Genomic DNA, 19,528 nt, shown 5'->3' on the forward strand with positions numbered 1-19,528 from the left:
CAAAGACACCTGTAGGAACCCCAGTTCTATTAATTTTGTGATCACATGACTTTTGTTGTAAATTAAGATATAGAATTTTCAGAAACTACATTGAAACCAGCTCCCATTGCTATTTATTTCCTTTCTTGTCTTTAACCAAGTTACATCCTTTTACTTCACAAAAAGAGTGACCAGACTGGCAGGGAAGGATTGAAAGCAATAATTTCTCTGTTCATTTTTCTTCTGATTCCTCACATTTTTCAGCAGCGCTAAATTATAATAGTATATTAAATGCTGGGGCTTCTGATCTGTAGCTCTCTTCTGTGGTGGAAATCCACACTGTGCCTAATGATCACATATGCCGGGGCAGCTGTTTCTGGCAATTACTGTAACTGAAACATTAGGCCTATACTGGCTCATGAATTTGTACCATCTTTTGTTTACACAAATGTATTTTACATGGTAAAAACTTGTTCAACATCAAGAAAATGGTCATCAGTTTGCATTAAAAAAATTCTAAGAGTTTACATTGCTTTTACCTTTTTATATTCTATTGCATTTCATTTGACATTTTCCCTATCCTTTTGGGCTTGAAATCTAGCTAGGTCTAATTCTGAGGACATAAGGACAAGTTTTTAAAAGTACTAAATCTAATTTGTAGTTAGAAAGCAAATGAACTTTAATTTTACTACTTCACTCTTCTGGCATTGTTACTGCTTTAACAAAAAATTTCATTGTGAATCTCCTTTTTAAAATCTTCGGTATTTCTTTTGGTCATCTTTTTGTTGTCTTTAATCACTAATTAAAATTAAAATGTATTCTTGTTGCACAGATTACTCTGACCATTTCCTTCTGTTTATAAACAATGTCAGGACAGTTGAAGTCCCAGAATGATTGCCCATACCATTGTGAATGTTAATGGTTCCGTTTAGTTGTAGTTGCTGCTGCATACCTGTGATTTGAAGTGGAGTCTGGCTGTAGAACTTCATTGCACACTGTGGTGGATTTCTTTGGGTTGACCTGTGATAGATAACCAGACTAAAATGTTGTTGAAGAAGTGAAATAAAAGAAAATAAAAGTTTTATGTTAGTCAGAACCTCTTGCTGTTCTGACAAGGATAGTTCCATTTGTTACAGCGGAGATTACTTTTAGAGCTGGTATCAGCTTTCAGACTTGGCTAATGACTTGGCTTCAGCCTTCATTGCTTCTAAATTTCATTTTTCTCCAAATAGTTTCTTGTTTTCTCCTATACTGTCCCTTATAGTGTTAGTACTGTCAAAGGGGGAAAGAACCCCAAAACATCCTCTCTAACTGCTGCTCAGTTTCTCTGTTGTGAAGCCCACAAGGTACTTGAGAAGCATCAGGCAGCTGCTGTGACCTCTTCCTCTCACAACCTTTGTGTCATTGCTGCCTTATGCTCCCTTCCTTGTGTTGTTTTCTCGTTGTGTTCTCAAATGTGGCCTGAGTATGTCATCTTACTGTTAGCACATAGGATCTCTGAAACATTTGAAGTTAAGACTGCATTTAAGTTAAGCACCAGAGTGTTGCAAATAATAATGGTATGGGTAAAGTAAGCAGGACTTGACTTATGCAGACTTGTATGCTGGAGTTTTCTCTCAGACCATTGGCATTCTTTTGTGTATTCAAATGTTTAATAACCAAATTCTCTTAAAATATCCTTATTTGGTTCATGCAGAGTTCTGGTTGGGCTCTCCTTTGGCACTGCCTGTATCTGCCGTTGTTTCTGGCTCAGGGAAATTTTTGTAACTTCAGTGCTAGACCTAAAGACTGTGTGCAGCATGTACAGAGGGTGGTCTAAGTCTGAGCTGCAGCATCTTGGCTCCTTTAGTGTTGTGGCTGCCTTTTCTCACAGTTGTTCTTCGCATCACTTCTTCCTTTCTTCCCTCTCTTTCTTTCCTTACTGTCCCTGACAGAATGGCTTTGAGCCTCTCTTTGTGTTTGAGATTGACAATAACACCAATACCATTAAAAGGAGGCCAGGCACTCGCAAACAGGTGAAGAGCATGCGGTGTGTTGGTGTTGTGAATGTCCCTTCCTGTGCTGTGCTGTGTCCCCTCCCTCTGCCCACTGCTGGGTGTGTGCATAGTGACCGCTTCTTGCTAGTCTGTGTCAAGCTTGCCCTGCTCCTTTCATACAGGAAAAAGCAGATGCATTGATGTTACAGAGCACCTAGTTCTGGTTTGTTTCCATGTTCTCATGTGCTACCTAATGTGTTGTCCAAGTCAAGTGATATTTGAAACTCTTAAAAAATAAAAAAAAACAAAACACTATTTTGGCTCTGCCCTGCTCTGGAGAAAGAGGCAATCTTGAGGATCAGCTGTAAATCTGTACAGGGCCTAAAAACTTTTGTGTTTAAGGCTTGTCCTGAGTATAAGCCTTCCCTTCTAGTCCTTCTGGCTGTACTGTTCTGGAATGGCAGAAAAGTTGCAAATGCTTTTAAAACTAACTCCCAAATGTGTCTTTCACTACCTGTAGAGTTTCTAGGTGTCATTTGATGTTCTTTCCTGTGCTGAACTGTCACTTTGCTGTTTGAATGCTGTTTCAGAAAGCATAGTGAGCCATTCAGTCCTCAAATGTTAAAGTTCTCATTGTGCTTTCAGTGAGACACAGGATTTGGCCCTCTAGATCCACCTGTCAGTGACAGATGGGCATAACTACAGCCCCCATTCTATAAACAGGAAAAGTTATTTATTTGGCTAGTTTTGATATTGGTCATAATTGAAATGTGACTGCACTTTATTTGTGGCAACGCTGTAAATCCTGGCAGTGACATCTTCCCCAAGAGTGAGATTTTACTTGCAGAATCTCATTTACTTTGTGTGTAATCACAAGGACCAGTTGTTAGTGTTTGTGGCAGATACAAAGTGTGTATTACTGAACCTCTGTACGTGGGTTTCCCTGATTTTTCAGACATGCATAACATTCTCAAAACACTAAAAAGAAAGCTATTTATTTTTAATTATGTCCTACAATGGACCGTTGTATAGTAAAATTTCTTTTTTTTCTGACGGCATAGGTGTTACTAAAGAAGCTTTTGCCTCATAGTTCTTAATTCTGTTTTAAATGTCACTGTATTATATGTAAAAGAAGTACTATACCTCCCAGAAGTTCAGGAGGATAGGAAGTAACTAACTAAACTATAGTTCAGCAAGTATCTATGTGTTGCTTGTTGAGTGTTCCTAAGAATGTGATTGTGATCACCTCTTCATTTTTACTTCCACCTTTGTGTATGACCTGTCAGCTACTCACTAACTCTGCTACTGCCTTCTCTTTCTTTCTGCATTCAGTCACTCTCAGGGCTGAACCAAGAAAGCTGTGCTACTACCCTGCCTAGTGCCTCTACCTTCAGTCCTGTCAAGGTACCTCTTGCTATTATCATTCACCACTAGAGCCAACAAAAAAATCTTGGATCCACACATCGGTTTAAACAGGTGTTAGTCTGTCAACGTCTAATCAAAAGTTCAGGTAGGGTATGAACCTGATTCACCTGATGAAACTGTAGTATGTATTACCTCATCTTAGCTTTAGGCTGTGTCTACAGGAGGCCTGATCTATAAAACATGGTAACAAGTCTCTGCTCCAAGGGGTTCTTGCTTTTTCTGTACAAGATCATTTACTCTTGATCAAGTTGAGTTCATCAAAAGTACACTTGTATTCTTTGCCTGTTTCTTTCTTTTCTGTGGAAACTGTTGTGCTGAATTCATTCCTCACAAGAATTCATTAGTCTGTGTAAGCACTGTGATGAAACCACAGTGTGTTTCACTGGGGACAGATGTTCAGTAAATAGCAGTTCTGCATTAGCAAAGGTGTCAAAGAGGAGTATCCTTGCCGGGGCTGCTGTATTGCCAATTCTGCATGTTGCTTAATACCCGTTTCCTGGTGTCCCCTTTGCAAAGAGCACTCCTCAGTTTGGGTTGGAAGGAAGAGTTAACAATCTGTCATTGCGTAGTCAGTCCTGTTTCACCATTATTTTTCCTAAGGAAAAAGAACACTTGTATCATTTCTGTAAAAGAAAAAACTTTTGTCTCTTCAGAGATAAGACTTGGGAAACAAACATACAGTGGTTTTTCTTATTTCTGGTTATTTTTCTGAAACATTTAGATGGCTGGAGCTTTTCTTAAAACACAGCAAACTAAAATGTAGTCAAAGCTTTTCCAGATTAGGACCATTCATACTCTTCTGCTTTTTTGTTCACAGAGTGATGACAGATCTACCATCTCCCCTGGCTCACCTACTGCTCAGACAGGTAACAGGGACAGGAAAAAAATTCTGAAAAATAAGATCAAATGCCTGCTTGCTTATTTGTCCTATGAAGAAAGGGGAGCATCTGTTCCCACCTCTGTCTGTGGCACTGCTGTGTGTGAGAATTTACCCAGTTACTTGGGTCTCCTTCAAAAAACACAAGGGTAGAGACAACAGGGATGAGGTATGTCCTTAGGCAGAGAATAGGGTATGGCTGGTTTAGGCCTTCATAGAGGCTTTGGCACACAGATGCATTCAGCAAGAGTCAGAACAGTTGTTGGAATTGGTATGTGGAATGTTCTTTGCATGCAAGTGTCCTTGGAAGTGCCTTTTCCTGCTCTGCTTTTATCATGCATGGCTGTAATTTATTTTGTCATCATTGCGTTAAAATTTTTGGTTTGTTCTTTTTAATTACCACATTGCTGTACCCATTTCCTATTTAAACTCTAACCATTTCCTTCTTCCTCCTTCCTTTCCTGTGCCTTTCCACATTTGTTTAGTCCACCTTTCCCCTCCATATCCTGGCCATGCAGCCCCGCCTTCCTATAGAAACCCTTCCCAGCGACCTGAGAGTTTCCTTTTCCGAACAGCTGTCAGGGATGGAGCCAAGAAAGGTAGGTTACATAGCTCAGAAATCAGCTAGTTTTGCTACATTATATTGACATCTGCATTACCTGGGGCTTGCAGTGTTTTGTTACTTCAGGTCTTTATCATCAAACTACTTTTAGAATTCCATTTGTAGACAGATGACATCAGATATGTTGTGAACAAACAGGGTTTTATTTGGAGCTGCCCAATATTCTTTTGTCGTATCTGTAGAAGTGTGAAAATTCGCTCATCCTGGTCTGCACTTACACCTTTGCCACACAAGCCTTCAACAACTTGGTAATTCTTGCATTGCCCAGTAGCCTGTAACAGAATTGCAATTTCTGGAGAAAGACAGAACCATTTCAACATACTGTGTGGCAAAACTTTGTCATCATTTGTGCATGACTATTACCTAACAGAAAGGTCAGAATCTAAACAGTGAGGCAATTGTGTTGACATCTCATTTAGGTTGGTAGACCATTAGTTTGATTAATAATCAAAGGTAAGAAAGAGATTTATGAAAAGGAATAATGTACCGATTTTGGAACTTTGTGTGCGGTGCAATAGCAAATGACACAGAGCCAAACTGTGCTTAGTGATGTTCTTTCCTTCATGCTGCTGTTTTAGCTGTTTCTTCATCCTCTACCTGTGCCTTGTCTCCTGCTAATGATTCTGCAGACCCTCGAGTGAGACAAAACTCCAAACAGCGGGAGGAGGAGCTGGAGCTGATAGAGCAGCTACGCAAGGTCAGTGCTGCCAGGAGCCAGAACATGAATGTAGCAGGAAATGCACTTCGTGACCCTGCTAAATCTCCTTTGTCTTATGGACAAGTTTCACTGAACCGATAAGGGGCACAGTTGACCAAAATTAAATGGTGTGGTACAGTCTCTGCACTTCTTTCAGATTGGTACAGTAGTGTTCACTTGGTTGTTTGTGGTAGGTAAAGTCAGCTTCAAATTCTGTGTAATAAATTATGTCAAGTCCTGCTCTTAAATGTCCATTGAACTCTGCTTTTATGTGTGCTTCCTTTCTTCCTTATCAGCTTTCACACTTGAAAGGAGCTCCCTGGAAAGTTACCTTTACTGTCTCCTTTTAATGTCTTTTTTAAAATTATTTTTTGCTATAAAGCCGACAGATAAGCAGATGGAGTGCAGAGACTGCTGCCAGTCATGCTGCCATCATAGTTTCTTTGTGTACTCTAGATCTGTTATGTTGATTCTTGCCTTATCCTTAGTTAAGTGCAGAACACTTGAGCTAGAAATGTTTCTAATATTTATGCTTTTTGTCTGCCATGGGGCACCACACTACTGGTTTGTGCCCAGGTACAATAAACAGGAATATTGAAAATGCCTCATGGCATTAAAGTACTGCTCTGCTTTGCCCCAGACTTGTTTCTGCAGAGCATGAAGAGATTTCTTGAGGTGTTGTAATTAATTGTTGAATTTTCCCAATAAATAAGAATATACTTACTGAAGGTAATCTTAAAAGCCATAAGCATCCCAGAAAGAGAAAATTCCCTCTCTTTAGGGGGAAGTTTTGAAGTAAGGATGGTCTCCTTTCTCTAAAGGAGAAAGGTAACTACCTTAGATAAAACTTGTTTGAAGAGGGTGCTTGCAGACCCTCTCTTATGGTATCTCAGATTGCTTTCTGTATAGTCTGTCTCTTATTCTGTTCTCCGGGTAAGCTTAGGTTTTTTTTTTTAATACTTAAATTTACATACAGTATTACAACTCGGTGGTATTCACACAGCATTTTAAATTAGTTGGAAAGCCTGAACTGAATTTTTATTCATTCTCTTAAACGAATTCTAACTACTTTCTTTTTAAAGGACTGGTTATACCAAATAGTTCCAGTTTTATTTTAAAGGCAAAAATATAGTTTTGACTTTTGTTAATTGTGTTGTCCTCCAACCCACAAAGACAATTATTTTCCCTTCTCTTGGCAGAACTGTTCTCTGAGAACATGCACGGTTAAGAATACTGTTCCTAGAGCCCAATTTCCATTATTTTTGAATAACGCTTGTATTAGTCCATGTGCTGTACAATGAAAGCTGTTCTTCCTTGAACTCAGTTGCTCCCAGGCTGTGGCCAGCGCTGGGCACAGCAATGCACGAGGCTTTCCTTGAGGTTATTCAGCAAGCTGGTTGGAAATGCCATGAGGACAGACAGAGCTGTAACACAGGAGCTCTGCCTCGCAGGAACTTGTGCAGAGTGGAGGAGCAGGAAGAAGGCAGCTCTCAGCGCCCCTGTGTGTCCCTGTTGGTTTCCCACAGAACATCGAGTCGCGGCTGAAGGTGTCACTGCCCAGCGACCTCGGGGCGGCTCTCACGGACGGCGTCGTCCTGTGCCACTTGGCCAACCACGTGCGGCCCCGCTCTGTCCCCAGCATCCACGTGCCCTCGCCTGCTGTTGTAAGTGTGCCACACTGACACTACTTATAGCTGTCCTCAGTGACATCCTACAGAGTCCTGTAAGCCAGACAGACACTAAAATCAGCATTCTCCTCAGTGAATGTACATGAGAAAAAATAACAATCTGTGCTGTTTGAAAAAGGTCTGTAGTGTCACTAAATGAAATTCTCTTTGGGTTTGTTTCATTTAAAGGAAGTTACTTCTAACAGCTTGTAAGCAAATGTTAACATTTTCATGTGCTCTCTTAAGCACATTAACTTCAAAACTAGTGAAATACAAAACAGTTCAGCATGAAAACTAAAATAGGATATTTTAAAAGATCAAAATGACTGAGAAGATCAGGAAAACATATTAGGGAATTACAACAAGTAGGATCCCACTACACAAGACAGTGAAACCAGGCAGGGACCAAGTTGAATCCTGTGTCCAGAGCACTACAGATTCCTCTGCTTAGGAATTTTTGCAGAACACACTCAAGATACTTGGAGAACAGCATTTCCTGGAACAAAATGAATCCTATCATACCTTTGTGATAACAGGAAAAAAAGGTGACTGTGTCAGGAGACCTGTGAGAGCAGGGAAGTATTGCAATCTATTTTGTAGGGAAAGCACAGAATTAGAGAAAGGTCAAAATCTGTGAGGTACCAACAGATTATTTATCCAGTTTGTGTTAATGGAAGTCAGAAAGTTCAGTGAAAATATTTAGGATCAGCTACTTGAAAGTAATATGGACAGGCAGATAGCTTGTTATGCACCTTTAAATTGTATGAATGAGTAGAAAAAACAGAGGTTGCTCCTTGGGGAAGAAGTTGAAACATACATGTGGTCTTCATTTATCCTTCTTTTGGAGCAAGTCTTCATGTTGATTGGAATCTGAACTGGCACTTGCAGGGCTGCCAAGTGTGTCACTGTGGTTGTGTCCCTGGGACTCGATGTGACCAGGCAGATGGCCTCGTTATTTGAGAAGACTGAGCTGGACACACCAACCTTTTAGGCAGATTATGGGATCATTTCAAGCAAAGGCAGGGAGCCACTGCTCAGGAGACTTGCATCAGTGAGATTGTTTCAATGGCCTGGTTTGATGTGCAGCTGAATGTTTTGTGTTAGGAATTAAATTGTGGCTTTGTCATGTGAATCCCAAGGAAGAGGCAGCCTGGAGTCGCGTGGCTCCAGGAGCACAAGAGGCATCACATCATGCCCCAGGGACAGTGTGATCTTTGTACTCCCCTGGTCCTTTGGGAGAAAGAAGCCAGTGCTGGCCTTTAACCTGCTTCCTTGGTGGGGAAACACAGCACATGAGGGGTCAGAAGAAACCCCATCACTTAGAGAAGTGTTGAACACCTGGAGGCTGCTGCCTGCTGCTCCAAAGCACGTTCATAGGAGCAGGGAACTTGCGTCTCTTGAACCAGAAAAGAATAAGCTTTGAGAGCAGGAACAAGATGGAGCCTGTGCTGTGGTATGTCTGAAGAGGTGTGAAAACTGACTGCAGAAAAAACCTCAGTTGAAAAAGTGCCAGTGAGTGCAATTCAGACAGCTCCGTTAAACCCATCTACAAAAAGCTGACAAGTAGCAAGCTTCATTTCCAGTTTGCTGACATTATTTTTTTATTTCATCTAGCCTTTATTTTTTTACCTCTTTGTTAATTGAAGTATGGTTTGATATTTATATAGTTCTGCATTATAGTAATCCAAAACAGACTCTAGATTGCTTTATGTCATGAAATTGCTCTGAAATCACAGCATGGAAGCCATGGATGTGCATTTCAGCAAAAGACATTTTTAAAATTATTATACTATAGTCACTAAAAGTGTTAGCCAGTTTTTTATGTAACACTGTGTATATAAATATCACAGGGCTCAGAACTGTCTTTTTTTTTAAATCATCCAGCATTCATAACTTAGCTTTTCATAAAACAGCTTTGAAAACTGGGATGGTTTTCTAAGAAAAGTAAACTTCAGCAGAGCCTGCTTTGAATTAGACGAGCTTATGTCAGTGCAGTGTTTTTGGCAAAGAGATTTATTAAGACTTTTATTTAAATAAAATTTAAAATCTTTTAAAACCTTGCCAGTTAAGAACACTGTATGCCTTCGCTTCTTTGCAGCCCAAACTTACAATGGCAAAATGCAGACGAAACGTGGAGAATTTCTTAGAAGCTTGCAGAAGGATTGGAGTGCCTCAGGTATGTATTTCTGATGACCTGATATGTTTCAGATGCAGTTTTGCCTGGTGCTTCAGAAAATAAAACACTCTTTGGAATATTGGATTAAAACAAAATGATTAGAAGTTTCAGGTACAAGCTGTCCTGCAGTATAGATCAGACTTACCTTGCATGGCCTTCCAGAGCAAAATTAAGCCAGATATATACTACATCAGAGTGTAGTATATAGATTTTATATTTTAGTACAGATTCACTTAAATACTGTGCATCAAATTCATAATAGCTGATGGACTCTGAGTCTGCCTTTAGAACTGGCAGGTTCTATAAGACCAGTTACATTTTCTCAATATTAGGTATGTGACAACTTAAAAGTGGGATAAAATCTGGATGATGGTTTGCATGTGTATTTTCTTTATCCCAAAGCTTTTCATGTTCCTTCCCAATAATTCTCTTACATTAATGTCTTTACTGTCTTACCAACAAGTCACAGAATTATTGGCCTTTCTCTGATGGTAGCTGTCTTTGCATAGTTCCTACTTCTTTTGTTACGTACCAATGGTAGAAGTCTGTCTTCCTTGTCCCCTTCTGAAACTTGTAAGATCTAGGAGGTGGGCACATAATAAATAGCCCATCTTATCCTGCTGGTCCCAGTAGACTGTTTTATGCTGTCCTGTCTGTTGCACTTTGTCTTATTCAGCGGGTCTCTTAGTACAAATAGTTTCAATATATTATATTTTTCCTATTTTCCCTTCCAGTGCACTAATTGATTTGGGTTTTTACATTGCTGAGCATTGGTATTTTTGCTGTAGGTGCTGGTTTCTTCTGTATTCTGAAAGGGAGAAGTAGACCCCATGATTCATTTCCCAGCTACATCTAAAGGCAATTCTTGAGTCAGTCATGCTGGATTTTCTGGTATTTTCAGATCACTTGGAGACATTTGAGCCACTGGGATTTTAGGATGACTTATTTATTGAGCAGTCTGGCAGTTTCGCATGGCTCAGTGGTGAATCTTGTTGGAAGGGGCTAAGGAGTTGTAAGTGATTGTTAATGCTGGGAGATCCTGCACTGCTTTGGTCCCCTAAAAACCTTCGGACTTTCAATCCCAGCAGAACTGCACAATATAAATTCATCTGGGGCATTGTGCAATTCCATCCCAGCTTCCCTATTTATAGCTCCCTCAAGTACAAAGATACAGTTTTTATGGGATTGCAGTACAAAGATGATCATTGGAATGACCCACAATCAAAACCAAACAAACACAAAGGCCAATCAAGAAAAAGTCCCCTGTAAACCCAGGCTTCTCCATCTGCTATTCCTGCTGTGTAGGGCCCTCCTGTTTTTCTAATATATTTTGTTTTAATGTGAAAGAGTTCAAGGAGGTTCTCTCTGGGAAAACTTAGTAAAATACCCCCCCTGAACTCCAAAGCTCTTCTCACATGTCTGCATTACATCTCTACTGAGATGTGAACATAAGATACCTCTATGTAAGAATGGCATGGCAGCCTGGTATGTTTTTCTTGAAAAGTTGCCTGCAGGTTTTTCATTTCATTTCCATTCTAATTACAAAAATAATAGGCTTTCTGAAAGCGTAGATCCATGTAGGAATACTTACCTTTTAAGGGGAAGGCTACTTTCAGAAAGGGCTAATTACAGGCACCACAGCAGAGCAGCAATTTCTGTAGGACTTTGGTTGTTTTAAAGCCCTTGGATCAAAGAAAACCCTCAGCTGAACAGGTTGATCCGTGCATCTAGATTTCACTGATTATTAGCATTTACCTGTGGGAAAGGGAGACAAGAGACACACAATGGGAATAGTTACAGAACTCTTAAACTCTAATTAGTAATAGATATTTCTGCAGGATGCTGCATTCAAGCATCAGTTACACATAAATAATTCCTTGTCCTGCTGTTTTCATTAAGTTACATGTGGAGGCTAAACTTTGGTGAGTACTCAATACCAGCAGCATCTCAGATACCTGTAACCTCTTCACTTCTGGAGAAAAATGGGTTTCACTAAGGCTTGTGTAAACTGCTGTTTTTAACAAGGAATAATTACATGTTGGAGCTGGAGAGGTGACAGGCACCTCACTGAACACTAAACACTGACATTGAGTTCTTTGCAATGGGAGTCTTGCAGATTTCTATGTGAGAATTAACCAGCTGTGATGTGCTTCTCAAATGTGTGGGTTGTATCTGAGATGTCTGATAACTGCTTCATGGATGTTGCTATGGCTAACTGACTGACCTTTTTTTTTCTGTCTGTTTTCCCTTCCTGCTCACACACTCTGGACAGGACAATCTTTGTTCCCCTTCTGACATTCTCCAGCTAAACCTCAGCGTTAAAAGAACAGTTGAGACTCTTCTTTCCCTGGGGACAGATTCAGAAGAATCCAGTCTTGTGTCCCTTTCCGTTCAGCTCTGGGGCTTTGTGGTGTTTTACTGTACTCTAATGCTAACGCTCTGTATGTTCTATCGCTGGGTCTTTTTTCTCTAGTGAAGGATAGTGGTGCTGCTTCCTCCCTCCATCACTCCAGTGCTTGGGAACAGATTCTGGCCTTTGCCAAGACTGTGTGTATGAAGTGCTTTGTTTCCCATGGATGGGACAGAGGTGACAAGTACAATGTACAAACACATTGGTGCACCCACACCACCATCCATGACCCAATTCCCATTTGTATTTGCTGTGTCATGTTGAGCAGATGAAATGCTTTCCAAGGGAGGAGGTGCTGTCCCTGGGCTCCAGCGAGGGCTGAGGTCAGGACATGTGGTGCATGCTGTAGTCTGCTGACCAGTGGTGTAGTGAAAACTGCAGTGTCAGTTTGTGCCTCTGTTCCCCCATCTGTATAATGGGAAATGCAACCAATTTGGTAAATTGCTTGAGGATTATCTGATGAAAAATGTTAAACAATGTGAAGTATTTTTTTCAATGTCAATATTCTTGATGTGATCTCACAGTCTTAGGAGACATGGTCTGGTGTCATCCACAGAACTTCCTAACTGTTTGGTTTTTGACCCCCAGTCCTTATCTTGCTCCTAAGAGCATTTGATTTCTTAAATTTATAGACTGTTGTATTACTTGGAGTCAGGATTTTTAAAACAACTGTTAATGAATCCTGAGCTACTTGAACTTTATAACAGTTCAAGCAGAAACATTTCAGAGAAATTAAGCTCTTCAGCAGCTTTAAGAGAAAATTTTTCTAGCACAGAAAGAAAAATCTTTATGATCCTGTCAGGTGCTACAGAATGTCATAGCATTTTACTGTGATCTGGATAAGACTTACCAAAAACTTGTTGAATTGTCCCTTGATCTTGGGCACTCCAACCCTAGCTTGTTCCATGCTTATTCCCATCTTCCTCTTATACTGTCATTTTCAGAAACACTTGCATCATGCAGTTGCACAAGCAAAAGGCCCAGCTGCACAAGCACTCTTCACTGTTTTACAAAACTCAGGTAGTCTTCCATAAAGCTTCACAGCCTTTCCCTCCCCAGGGAAAGCATCCTGGTGCTTTAATGCTTTAATGTCTCAGGGACACCTCAGAACTTCAGGGGACTCCCCATGTGTGTAACAGACCATGTCTCCTCAGAGTGGAGATCCATTCAGGGAGCTCTGCTCAGAGACCAGAGACAGGTAAGTGTTCAGGAAATGGCTGTTCCAAATGTATCTTCAATAAATTTTGTTATATCTGCAACTGCAGTAAATGGCTTGGAAGTCCAGTGCAAGTGGTGTTGGTATTCCAGCCATATCCTGGAACACCTCTGAAGCACAGTTTAAGGTACACAGGAGTTCAGTTGCAAATGTGATCACTACCAATAAAAATGTTTCTGTGTATATGGGTCTCACAAGCTCTTGTACCGTGAAGTGAGTTTTTATCAAAGGAGCAAGTAAGAGCTGCTGTCTTCTGTCCAAGTCACACAAAGTGTTCTGTCCAAGCCAAACATCACTAAATAAAGAAGGGACTTTTGACAGGGGGAGATTGCTTTACTTTTAAGTAAGCTATTTTTGCACTGCTTACTGGTATGAACTAAAATGAACTCACTTCCTGTGTTTTTTAACTTCTAATGAACACTGTGATAAAAGCTGCAAGGGGTTTTACACTAACAGTGCCTTCCAGTTTTTAAATTTTGTTTGTCATTACTGTCTGTGATATGGAGTCATTCCAAAGCTTTTCCCCCCTTATCTGTTTGCATACATAAGAAAAAGATAAGGCATATTTACTCAAGTTTACAAATATTTTCTCAAAAAGCACACTTTTTTCAAAGTAATATACATTTGCTGGAAGAAAAATGAATTTTAGCCTGAGCATATGGCTTTCTATGAGAATTGGAGTTGGGGTTTTCTCTCGTTTTCTCTCTGCTCAGAGCTTTGAGGGAGGAGTGTTGGCTGCCACTGTTTGTACTGAAGGATTTCTTTAACCTCAAAAATCAGTAAAGACTCAAGGAGTAGAGAAATGCCAGCTGGTGTGAAAATGACACATGAAGAACAGTCTCTAGCTCTATAGGAAGGACACACTTGGGTTGTTTTCTGCGGATACAGAGAACTGTTGGACATGTACCCTGTCTGTTGTGGAGTGAGGATGGCCAGGAGGTGCCAAGGACTTCTGTAGGATGAGGCTTTAAATACATCTTAGACTGAGAATAGCACAACTGTTAATAAACACTTTGAAACCTCTTTTTGCATGTTGTGTATTACTGTTACTCCTCAGGATGATTTTGGGGGCCACCCACAAAGCAGGGGCACTTCGGGGAGGTGAGTGAGTGGTAGTGACTCATTCCCTGCTCCCCAGCAGGGCTTCCCTCATGGCTGTAGCTGAACAGGCTTGTTCCAGGAGGACTCTCCAAAAGGTGTGATTTGGGAAGGAAGCTGTGGTTCCTCTCCTGCTCTGTGTTATAGCACATTGGTCATATTGAAGCAACCCCCTCCTCAAGTTCATCTGCCTTGGCTATTTTATAAACTGCTGCCATCTCAGTGTGGGCAGAGATGGAGAACAATTTGCTATTCCCCCTTTCTCCCATGATCTTTTTTCAAATTCTTATTTATACCATTTTCTATTAAAAGAACACAAGAGATTAGCCCAAGGCTACCTTTCTTGAGTAGTCAAGGTCATGGTTCCTTTGTCACAAGTAGAAATCTCATGTCCTACCTCTGTGTTTGTGTGCTGCCTGTCCATAACATTTCATATTTTAGTCACCTTTTGCTTAATTTTTTTTTTTCTTTTCAGTTGAGTGGTTTTCATCCATTTTGTTTTTGTCTTTGTTTTGTTCCCCATTCAGGAGCAATTATGTTTGCCTCTGCATATTTTAGAAGAGAAGGGTTTGACACAGGTAGCTGTGACTGTCCAGGCGCTCCTGGAGCTGGCACCCCCAAAGCAGCAGCCACTTCACCACTTGTCTGCTGTGTAAAGACCTCCGGGACCTTTTGGGTTACCTTGGCTAAGCAGAAGGACCTGAAGACTTTACTGCCCATGCAGTGCATCCAAACACACAGAGCTCTGTTCTAAGGAAATGAGTTTCCGTGATTCCTGACAGGAATGTTTTACTTCATTTCTCCATTTTTTTTGGAGATCACAACAGTTTCCAGAAACATTTTTATTAACAATATTTTTGCCCCTTATTTAAAAAATGAGAGTTCAGTGGGAGGAGGGCAGGGAATTCTAGTAGCTGTCTGTTGGAGCCAGCTGTAGAAATGGACCCTGCAGGATGAAGAAATGGGTTTAGAGTCTGGAAAGCAATTCCTAGGGGAATTTGTAAAAAAAAGGGTGTTGCTGCAGTGGGCACACAGGGAATTAAATTTATTTCCTTACCCACAGGGTGCAAAGAAATGGAGTTTCTTTGACTCCAAAGAGTGGCTATTTCTATTATAATATTTTTTTAATTGCATCACACAATCTTAACCTGCAGTGTTTGATAACAGGGTCAAACCTCACACAGCTGTCACTTGCCTTGGCAGGTCCTCATGACTAAAAGTTGAAGAAAAAAACCACTTTTCCCAATGGAAAAATTACTGCATGTTTTCTCTGCCAGAAACACCTTAGTAAAAGATACTAAGTGAGATCTGTTCAAGTGGGATTAATCCCATCAGCATTTTTGCTGGGTTCACTTTCTGTTTGGGTTTTAAAATGTCTTTATCTGACCACTTTTCAAACAGCAGTGGAGGGAGATTGCCCCTGTCCTCACATTCCCTTCTGGTGGTTTTGTGGGATCACAGAATCCCTGCATTTCCCTGCAGTGGGAGCAGTGTCAGCCTGCGCTGCTGGTCATTAGAAACCCTACCAGCTAAGAGATTTATGAGGGGCTGAAGCATCCCCTGCAGGCACAGAATGGATCGTGTTAAAAGCACAGTTCTCAAGTTCCCCAAGTGGGCTGGGTGTTGCCAGGGCAGCATCTGTGCCAAGGCAGCGCTGAAGGGTTAGACAAGGCTTTCAATAATGCCCTTTATGAGTTGGAGTTTACACAGAGAGATGTGCTGGTTTTACAGAACTGCTATCACTTCATTCCTCTTTCCTTAACATAATAATGGAATTTCACTGTGCAGAAGTGGGAGAGGCTGTTGACAAGTTCTGTGTTTTCCTTGAAAGCTGATGTGCAAAATAAAAACAGGTCTATATGCTCTAGTCCTAGTGACAAGGCCAAGTTCACGACCAGATCAATTAACAATTCTTCCCCCTCCCCCCCCCCAAAAAAAAGGCCTCACAAAATCCAGTTTCCACTTATGCTGTTCCTTTGTCAGGTGTTGCCCAATTCAAAGCAACCCTGACCATTATGCTACTAATATATGGTATATGTTCTGAAAGCAACTCCAGGCATCAGCCATAGTCTGTCTGGGATCTATTTGAAGCAAAATACACTGAGAGGATTTTATGCAGATAAAGGAAGAAGAAATGGGAACAAAATAGCTAAAAGTCATTTTTGCAGAAGTAAAACTTGCTGTGGGAGTTGCCAAGGACTGGTCTTAGCTGCATTTTCCCCCTTTTGATTTGCAGTTTTGTTTCCATTTTGTTTTGCTTCATGTATTTCTTTCAAGGCCCATTGTGGTGATTGTTGAATCCCCTGTTTCTCTTAATTATTCCAGTTGCTTCTTATTGGCATTGGTTGGTCACATTTAAAGTGAAGAACACCTGGGAGGTGTTTAAGAGTGCCCAGCTGCAAAGAGAAACCTCCTCATGCTGGGCAAATGCAGTGCCCTGCAGGGAATGGGAGTGCCAGGAACTCACAGGAGGAGCAGCTCCACACAGGCATTCTTGCTCCCTTAAGTAGTTTTTGTATTTCACTTGATGCCATTGGTCATTCCCACAGGGTTACACAGAGGTGTCTGAAGTGTCTGCTGCAGTTTGGTGGGGGGAAGATGCTGCCACTCACAGGCAACACCACAGACAGAGAGTGTTCCTGGTGTGTTTGTCTCTGCACGTAATTTGAGACAGAGGCACTGACTTCATCTTGGTTTCCAACATTAAGTCACCTGTTGTTACAGGGACAGTTGCATTTACCAGCACACCCATTATGGGCTATTTAAATACCCCTGTTTGAAGAAAACCATTCCCTTCATGGATTTGCAAGGGTGTGGTGATTGCTCCAGCACTTAAGGAAATTGAAATGTAACAGTATTCAGGTTGGTGGAAATTTTGTAATTTAATTAACAGTAGTTTTTAATGGGGTGGGGGCTTGAGTCTGGCCTGCAAGAAGGAGCCATCTCCTGTTGCCATGTGTGGCTCAGCCTGAGTGGCTCATGGCCACCTGTGGCTGGAGGCCAGGCAGGCAGAAGGCCCCTGGCACCAGGTACTTGGTTGTGAGCAACATTCACTCTGGAGTTTCAGTGTAGGTAATTGTGTTAGCTTGATATTTGTAATTCTATGTTTTCAGGCTGGCAAGCACTAAATCTTGTCCAGATTGCTTAGGACAAAAGTGCAAACCCGAAGTTTCATCATGCAGTTTATTTAATGTGTTATACCAAACCCACTTCAGTTCTCTTGCAAAATGGGTTGGGATTTTTCAGTGTAGTTATGTGCAATTTTTTTGTATCCCATGAAAAGAGTATTTGAAAGAAAACATGTATAAAGTTCTATTCCGTGTGTTAAAGCAAAGAAGAGACTCTCTTTCCTCTTCAGGACATTTGTGTTGGGAGGATGTGGGAGGGATCCACTTCAGTGTTCTGTGCTGCTGGTGTTCCTGCACTGACTCCATGGTGTCACACTCCATCCTCACACCTGGCAGTGTCTGAGGCTCTGCAAGGTCACACACTCCAGGTGGAGCAGCCCAGGCTCCGGGGGGCCGGGGCAGAGCAGCTGGGGGCTCCCCTTTGAAGGAGAGCTTTTGTAAAGGCCCTGCCCCCTGCTTAAAATCCACCAGGGACAGCTCTTCACAGAGCCAGAGCACCTCTGTTCTTGGTAGCAGTAGGATGGCAAATGGTATTCTTACCCCTTTATGACTATAAATGGTTCTTTGAAAAACTGTTTTAGAAACAGAGGACTTGAAAGGTGAATTTGGACATCAGAAAATTCTTTTGTATAGATATTGTGATGTTCTACAAAGTGATCTAATTTTGTTATTTCTGAAAACAGTGTAAACGTGTAAGTAATAGAGTAAAGGATTTTAAAGCTTCATCCCATGCTGTATGTCTGTAAATACATTCCATAATTTCTGTTACATATAAATGTGTCTGAGTATTGTATATTTTAAATCGCCTGTATTCTGCCAGTAGTGTGAACTTCTAGCACATTGATAATATAAAAGGAAACCATGGGTATTTGAAATAAAGTTTTAAAACTTACGTGAATTGCAGTAGTTCTTCCTGCTGTTTTTCTGTTGCACCAATGAACGTCACATCCTCTGTCAGGTGTTTATTCCCCTTCCACATCACCCCAGTTCACATCTGATGGACCTGCTTTGGTTTTCTACTTTTCATAGTTAACCAGGGTAGGAAAATCACAGTATTTTTACACATATTTTGCAGCCACATCAGAAGCTTTTTCTTCGGTATTTTTAACCTTCCCAGAGACTGATTTTGTACAGAATCCTGTGCTCATCTCTCCACAGCCCCTGTTTTTTTTCCTTCTCTACATAAATTACACATTCTGGGTTTGGGGTTTCCTGCTGCCAGTCCTGTTGCTCCTTGTTCTCGTCTTTTGCTTTTGGCCTGTCTTGAGTTTGAAGTGTAAAACTCTCACCCCCCTCCTTCCTGACCCTGCTGCATTTGAAAGGTTTATTCTTAGGCAGAATGTTTAGTTCTCTTTTCATCTCTCCTCATCACTAGTTTTATTATTTTTTAAAACATAAAAATGCAAAGCCTAGAAATTGCCAGAGATCCACAAACTCTCTCTGCTTTTGTTACTCCCGTGATGCTCTTCCCTCTTCACCAGGCTGCTCCAGCATCCTTGTCTGACTTGGGTGCTCTGTCAGCCACTGGGGACAGCTCCACTCTTGCCTCTCTCAAGACTGCCCAGCTCTCTTAAGGTGTTTATTTCTCCACCTTAATCTAAAGCTTCCTCCTAACCAGCTGCTTCCCAATCTCCAGCCTTTCTTCAGCATTTGATTCCCAGGAAAACCCTCTCTAAAGGGCATATGATTTCCCTGCAGAAAATTCCATGGATGTACATTTTGATACCATCTCTCCACAGCTGGACAAATGGAGCAGTAGCAGCTGTGGCAGAGTTCCTCAGAAGCGCTGGGTTTGGGACCCTGCTCCCAGCCCAGGCTGTGCCAGCCTGCACAGCCCAGACACCAACTCTGCTGCGGTTCCCATGGAGAGAGGGGGGCTCATGCAGAGAGCAGCGTGCTGAGATCAGCTGGTGCAGCCAAGGAGGCCGGGAGGAGCTGGGTGGGTGCCACTGTGGCCACAGTCCCCAGCCCGGAGTGTGTGGCAGGTCGCAGGGTTCAGACAGTTGCACACCCGTGCCTCTGTCACTGCCCAGCAGTGGCTTCATGTGGGAGCCTGAGGTTCAGCACCCCAACTTCATGGGAAAACCCTATTCCACTGTTGTCTCTGTTTGCAGAGCTAACTTCATTCACTGCTGAGAAGCAAGTGCAGCCCAGCATCAGATTTCACTTGTCTGATTGCATTAATAAAGCATGCCTGGAGTTTGACATAAACAGCAGAGATCTGCTGCCCTCCATGTCATGCTGCTTTTCCTTAGCT

At 41.5% G+C, this 19,528-nt stretch overlaps 1 protein-coding gene across 36 annotated transcripts in view; it reads left to right on the plus strand.

The window, feature by feature from the left end:
* LRCH3 (leucine rich repeats and calponin homology domain containing 3) overlaps positions 1–18,169 on the plus strand; it is a 59,962-nt gene extending 41,793 nt beyond the window's left edge. For 5 of the 36 annotated variants that reach the window (XM_077785701.2, XM_077785702.2, XM_085587845.1 and 2 more), the window contains 6 exons: positions 4,198–4,246; positions 4,743–4,856; positions 5,458–5,576; positions 7,103–7,240; positions 9,342–9,419; positions 11,692–18,169. In XM_077785701.2, coding sequence (XP_077641827.1) covers positions 4,198–4,246; positions 4,743–4,856; positions 5,458–5,576; positions 7,103–7,240; positions 9,342–9,419; positions 11,692–11,892 — 699 coding nt within the window. In that variant the 3' untranslated portion in view covers positions 11,893–18,169. Of the gene's footprint in view, positions 1–1,913; positions 1,995–3,287; positions 3,360–4,197; positions 4,247–4,742; positions 4,857–5,457; positions 5,577–7,102; positions 7,241–9,341; positions 9,420–11,691 lie in introns of all 36 variants that reach the window. The other 31 variants (XM_085587851.1, XM_085587858.1, XM_085587861.1 and 28 more) reach the window with 15 other exon arrangements.
* Positions 18,170–19,528: the final 1,359 nt, after the last annotated feature.

This window comes from Lonchura striata, chromosome 9 (genome assembly GCF_050655825.1).
Source record: "Lonchura striata isolate lonStrDom1 chromosome 9, ASM5065582v1, whole genome shotgun sequence".
In the NCBI taxonomy this organism is placed as follows: Eukaryota; Metazoa; Chordata; class Aves; order Passeriformes; family Estrildidae; genus Lonchura; species Lonchura striata.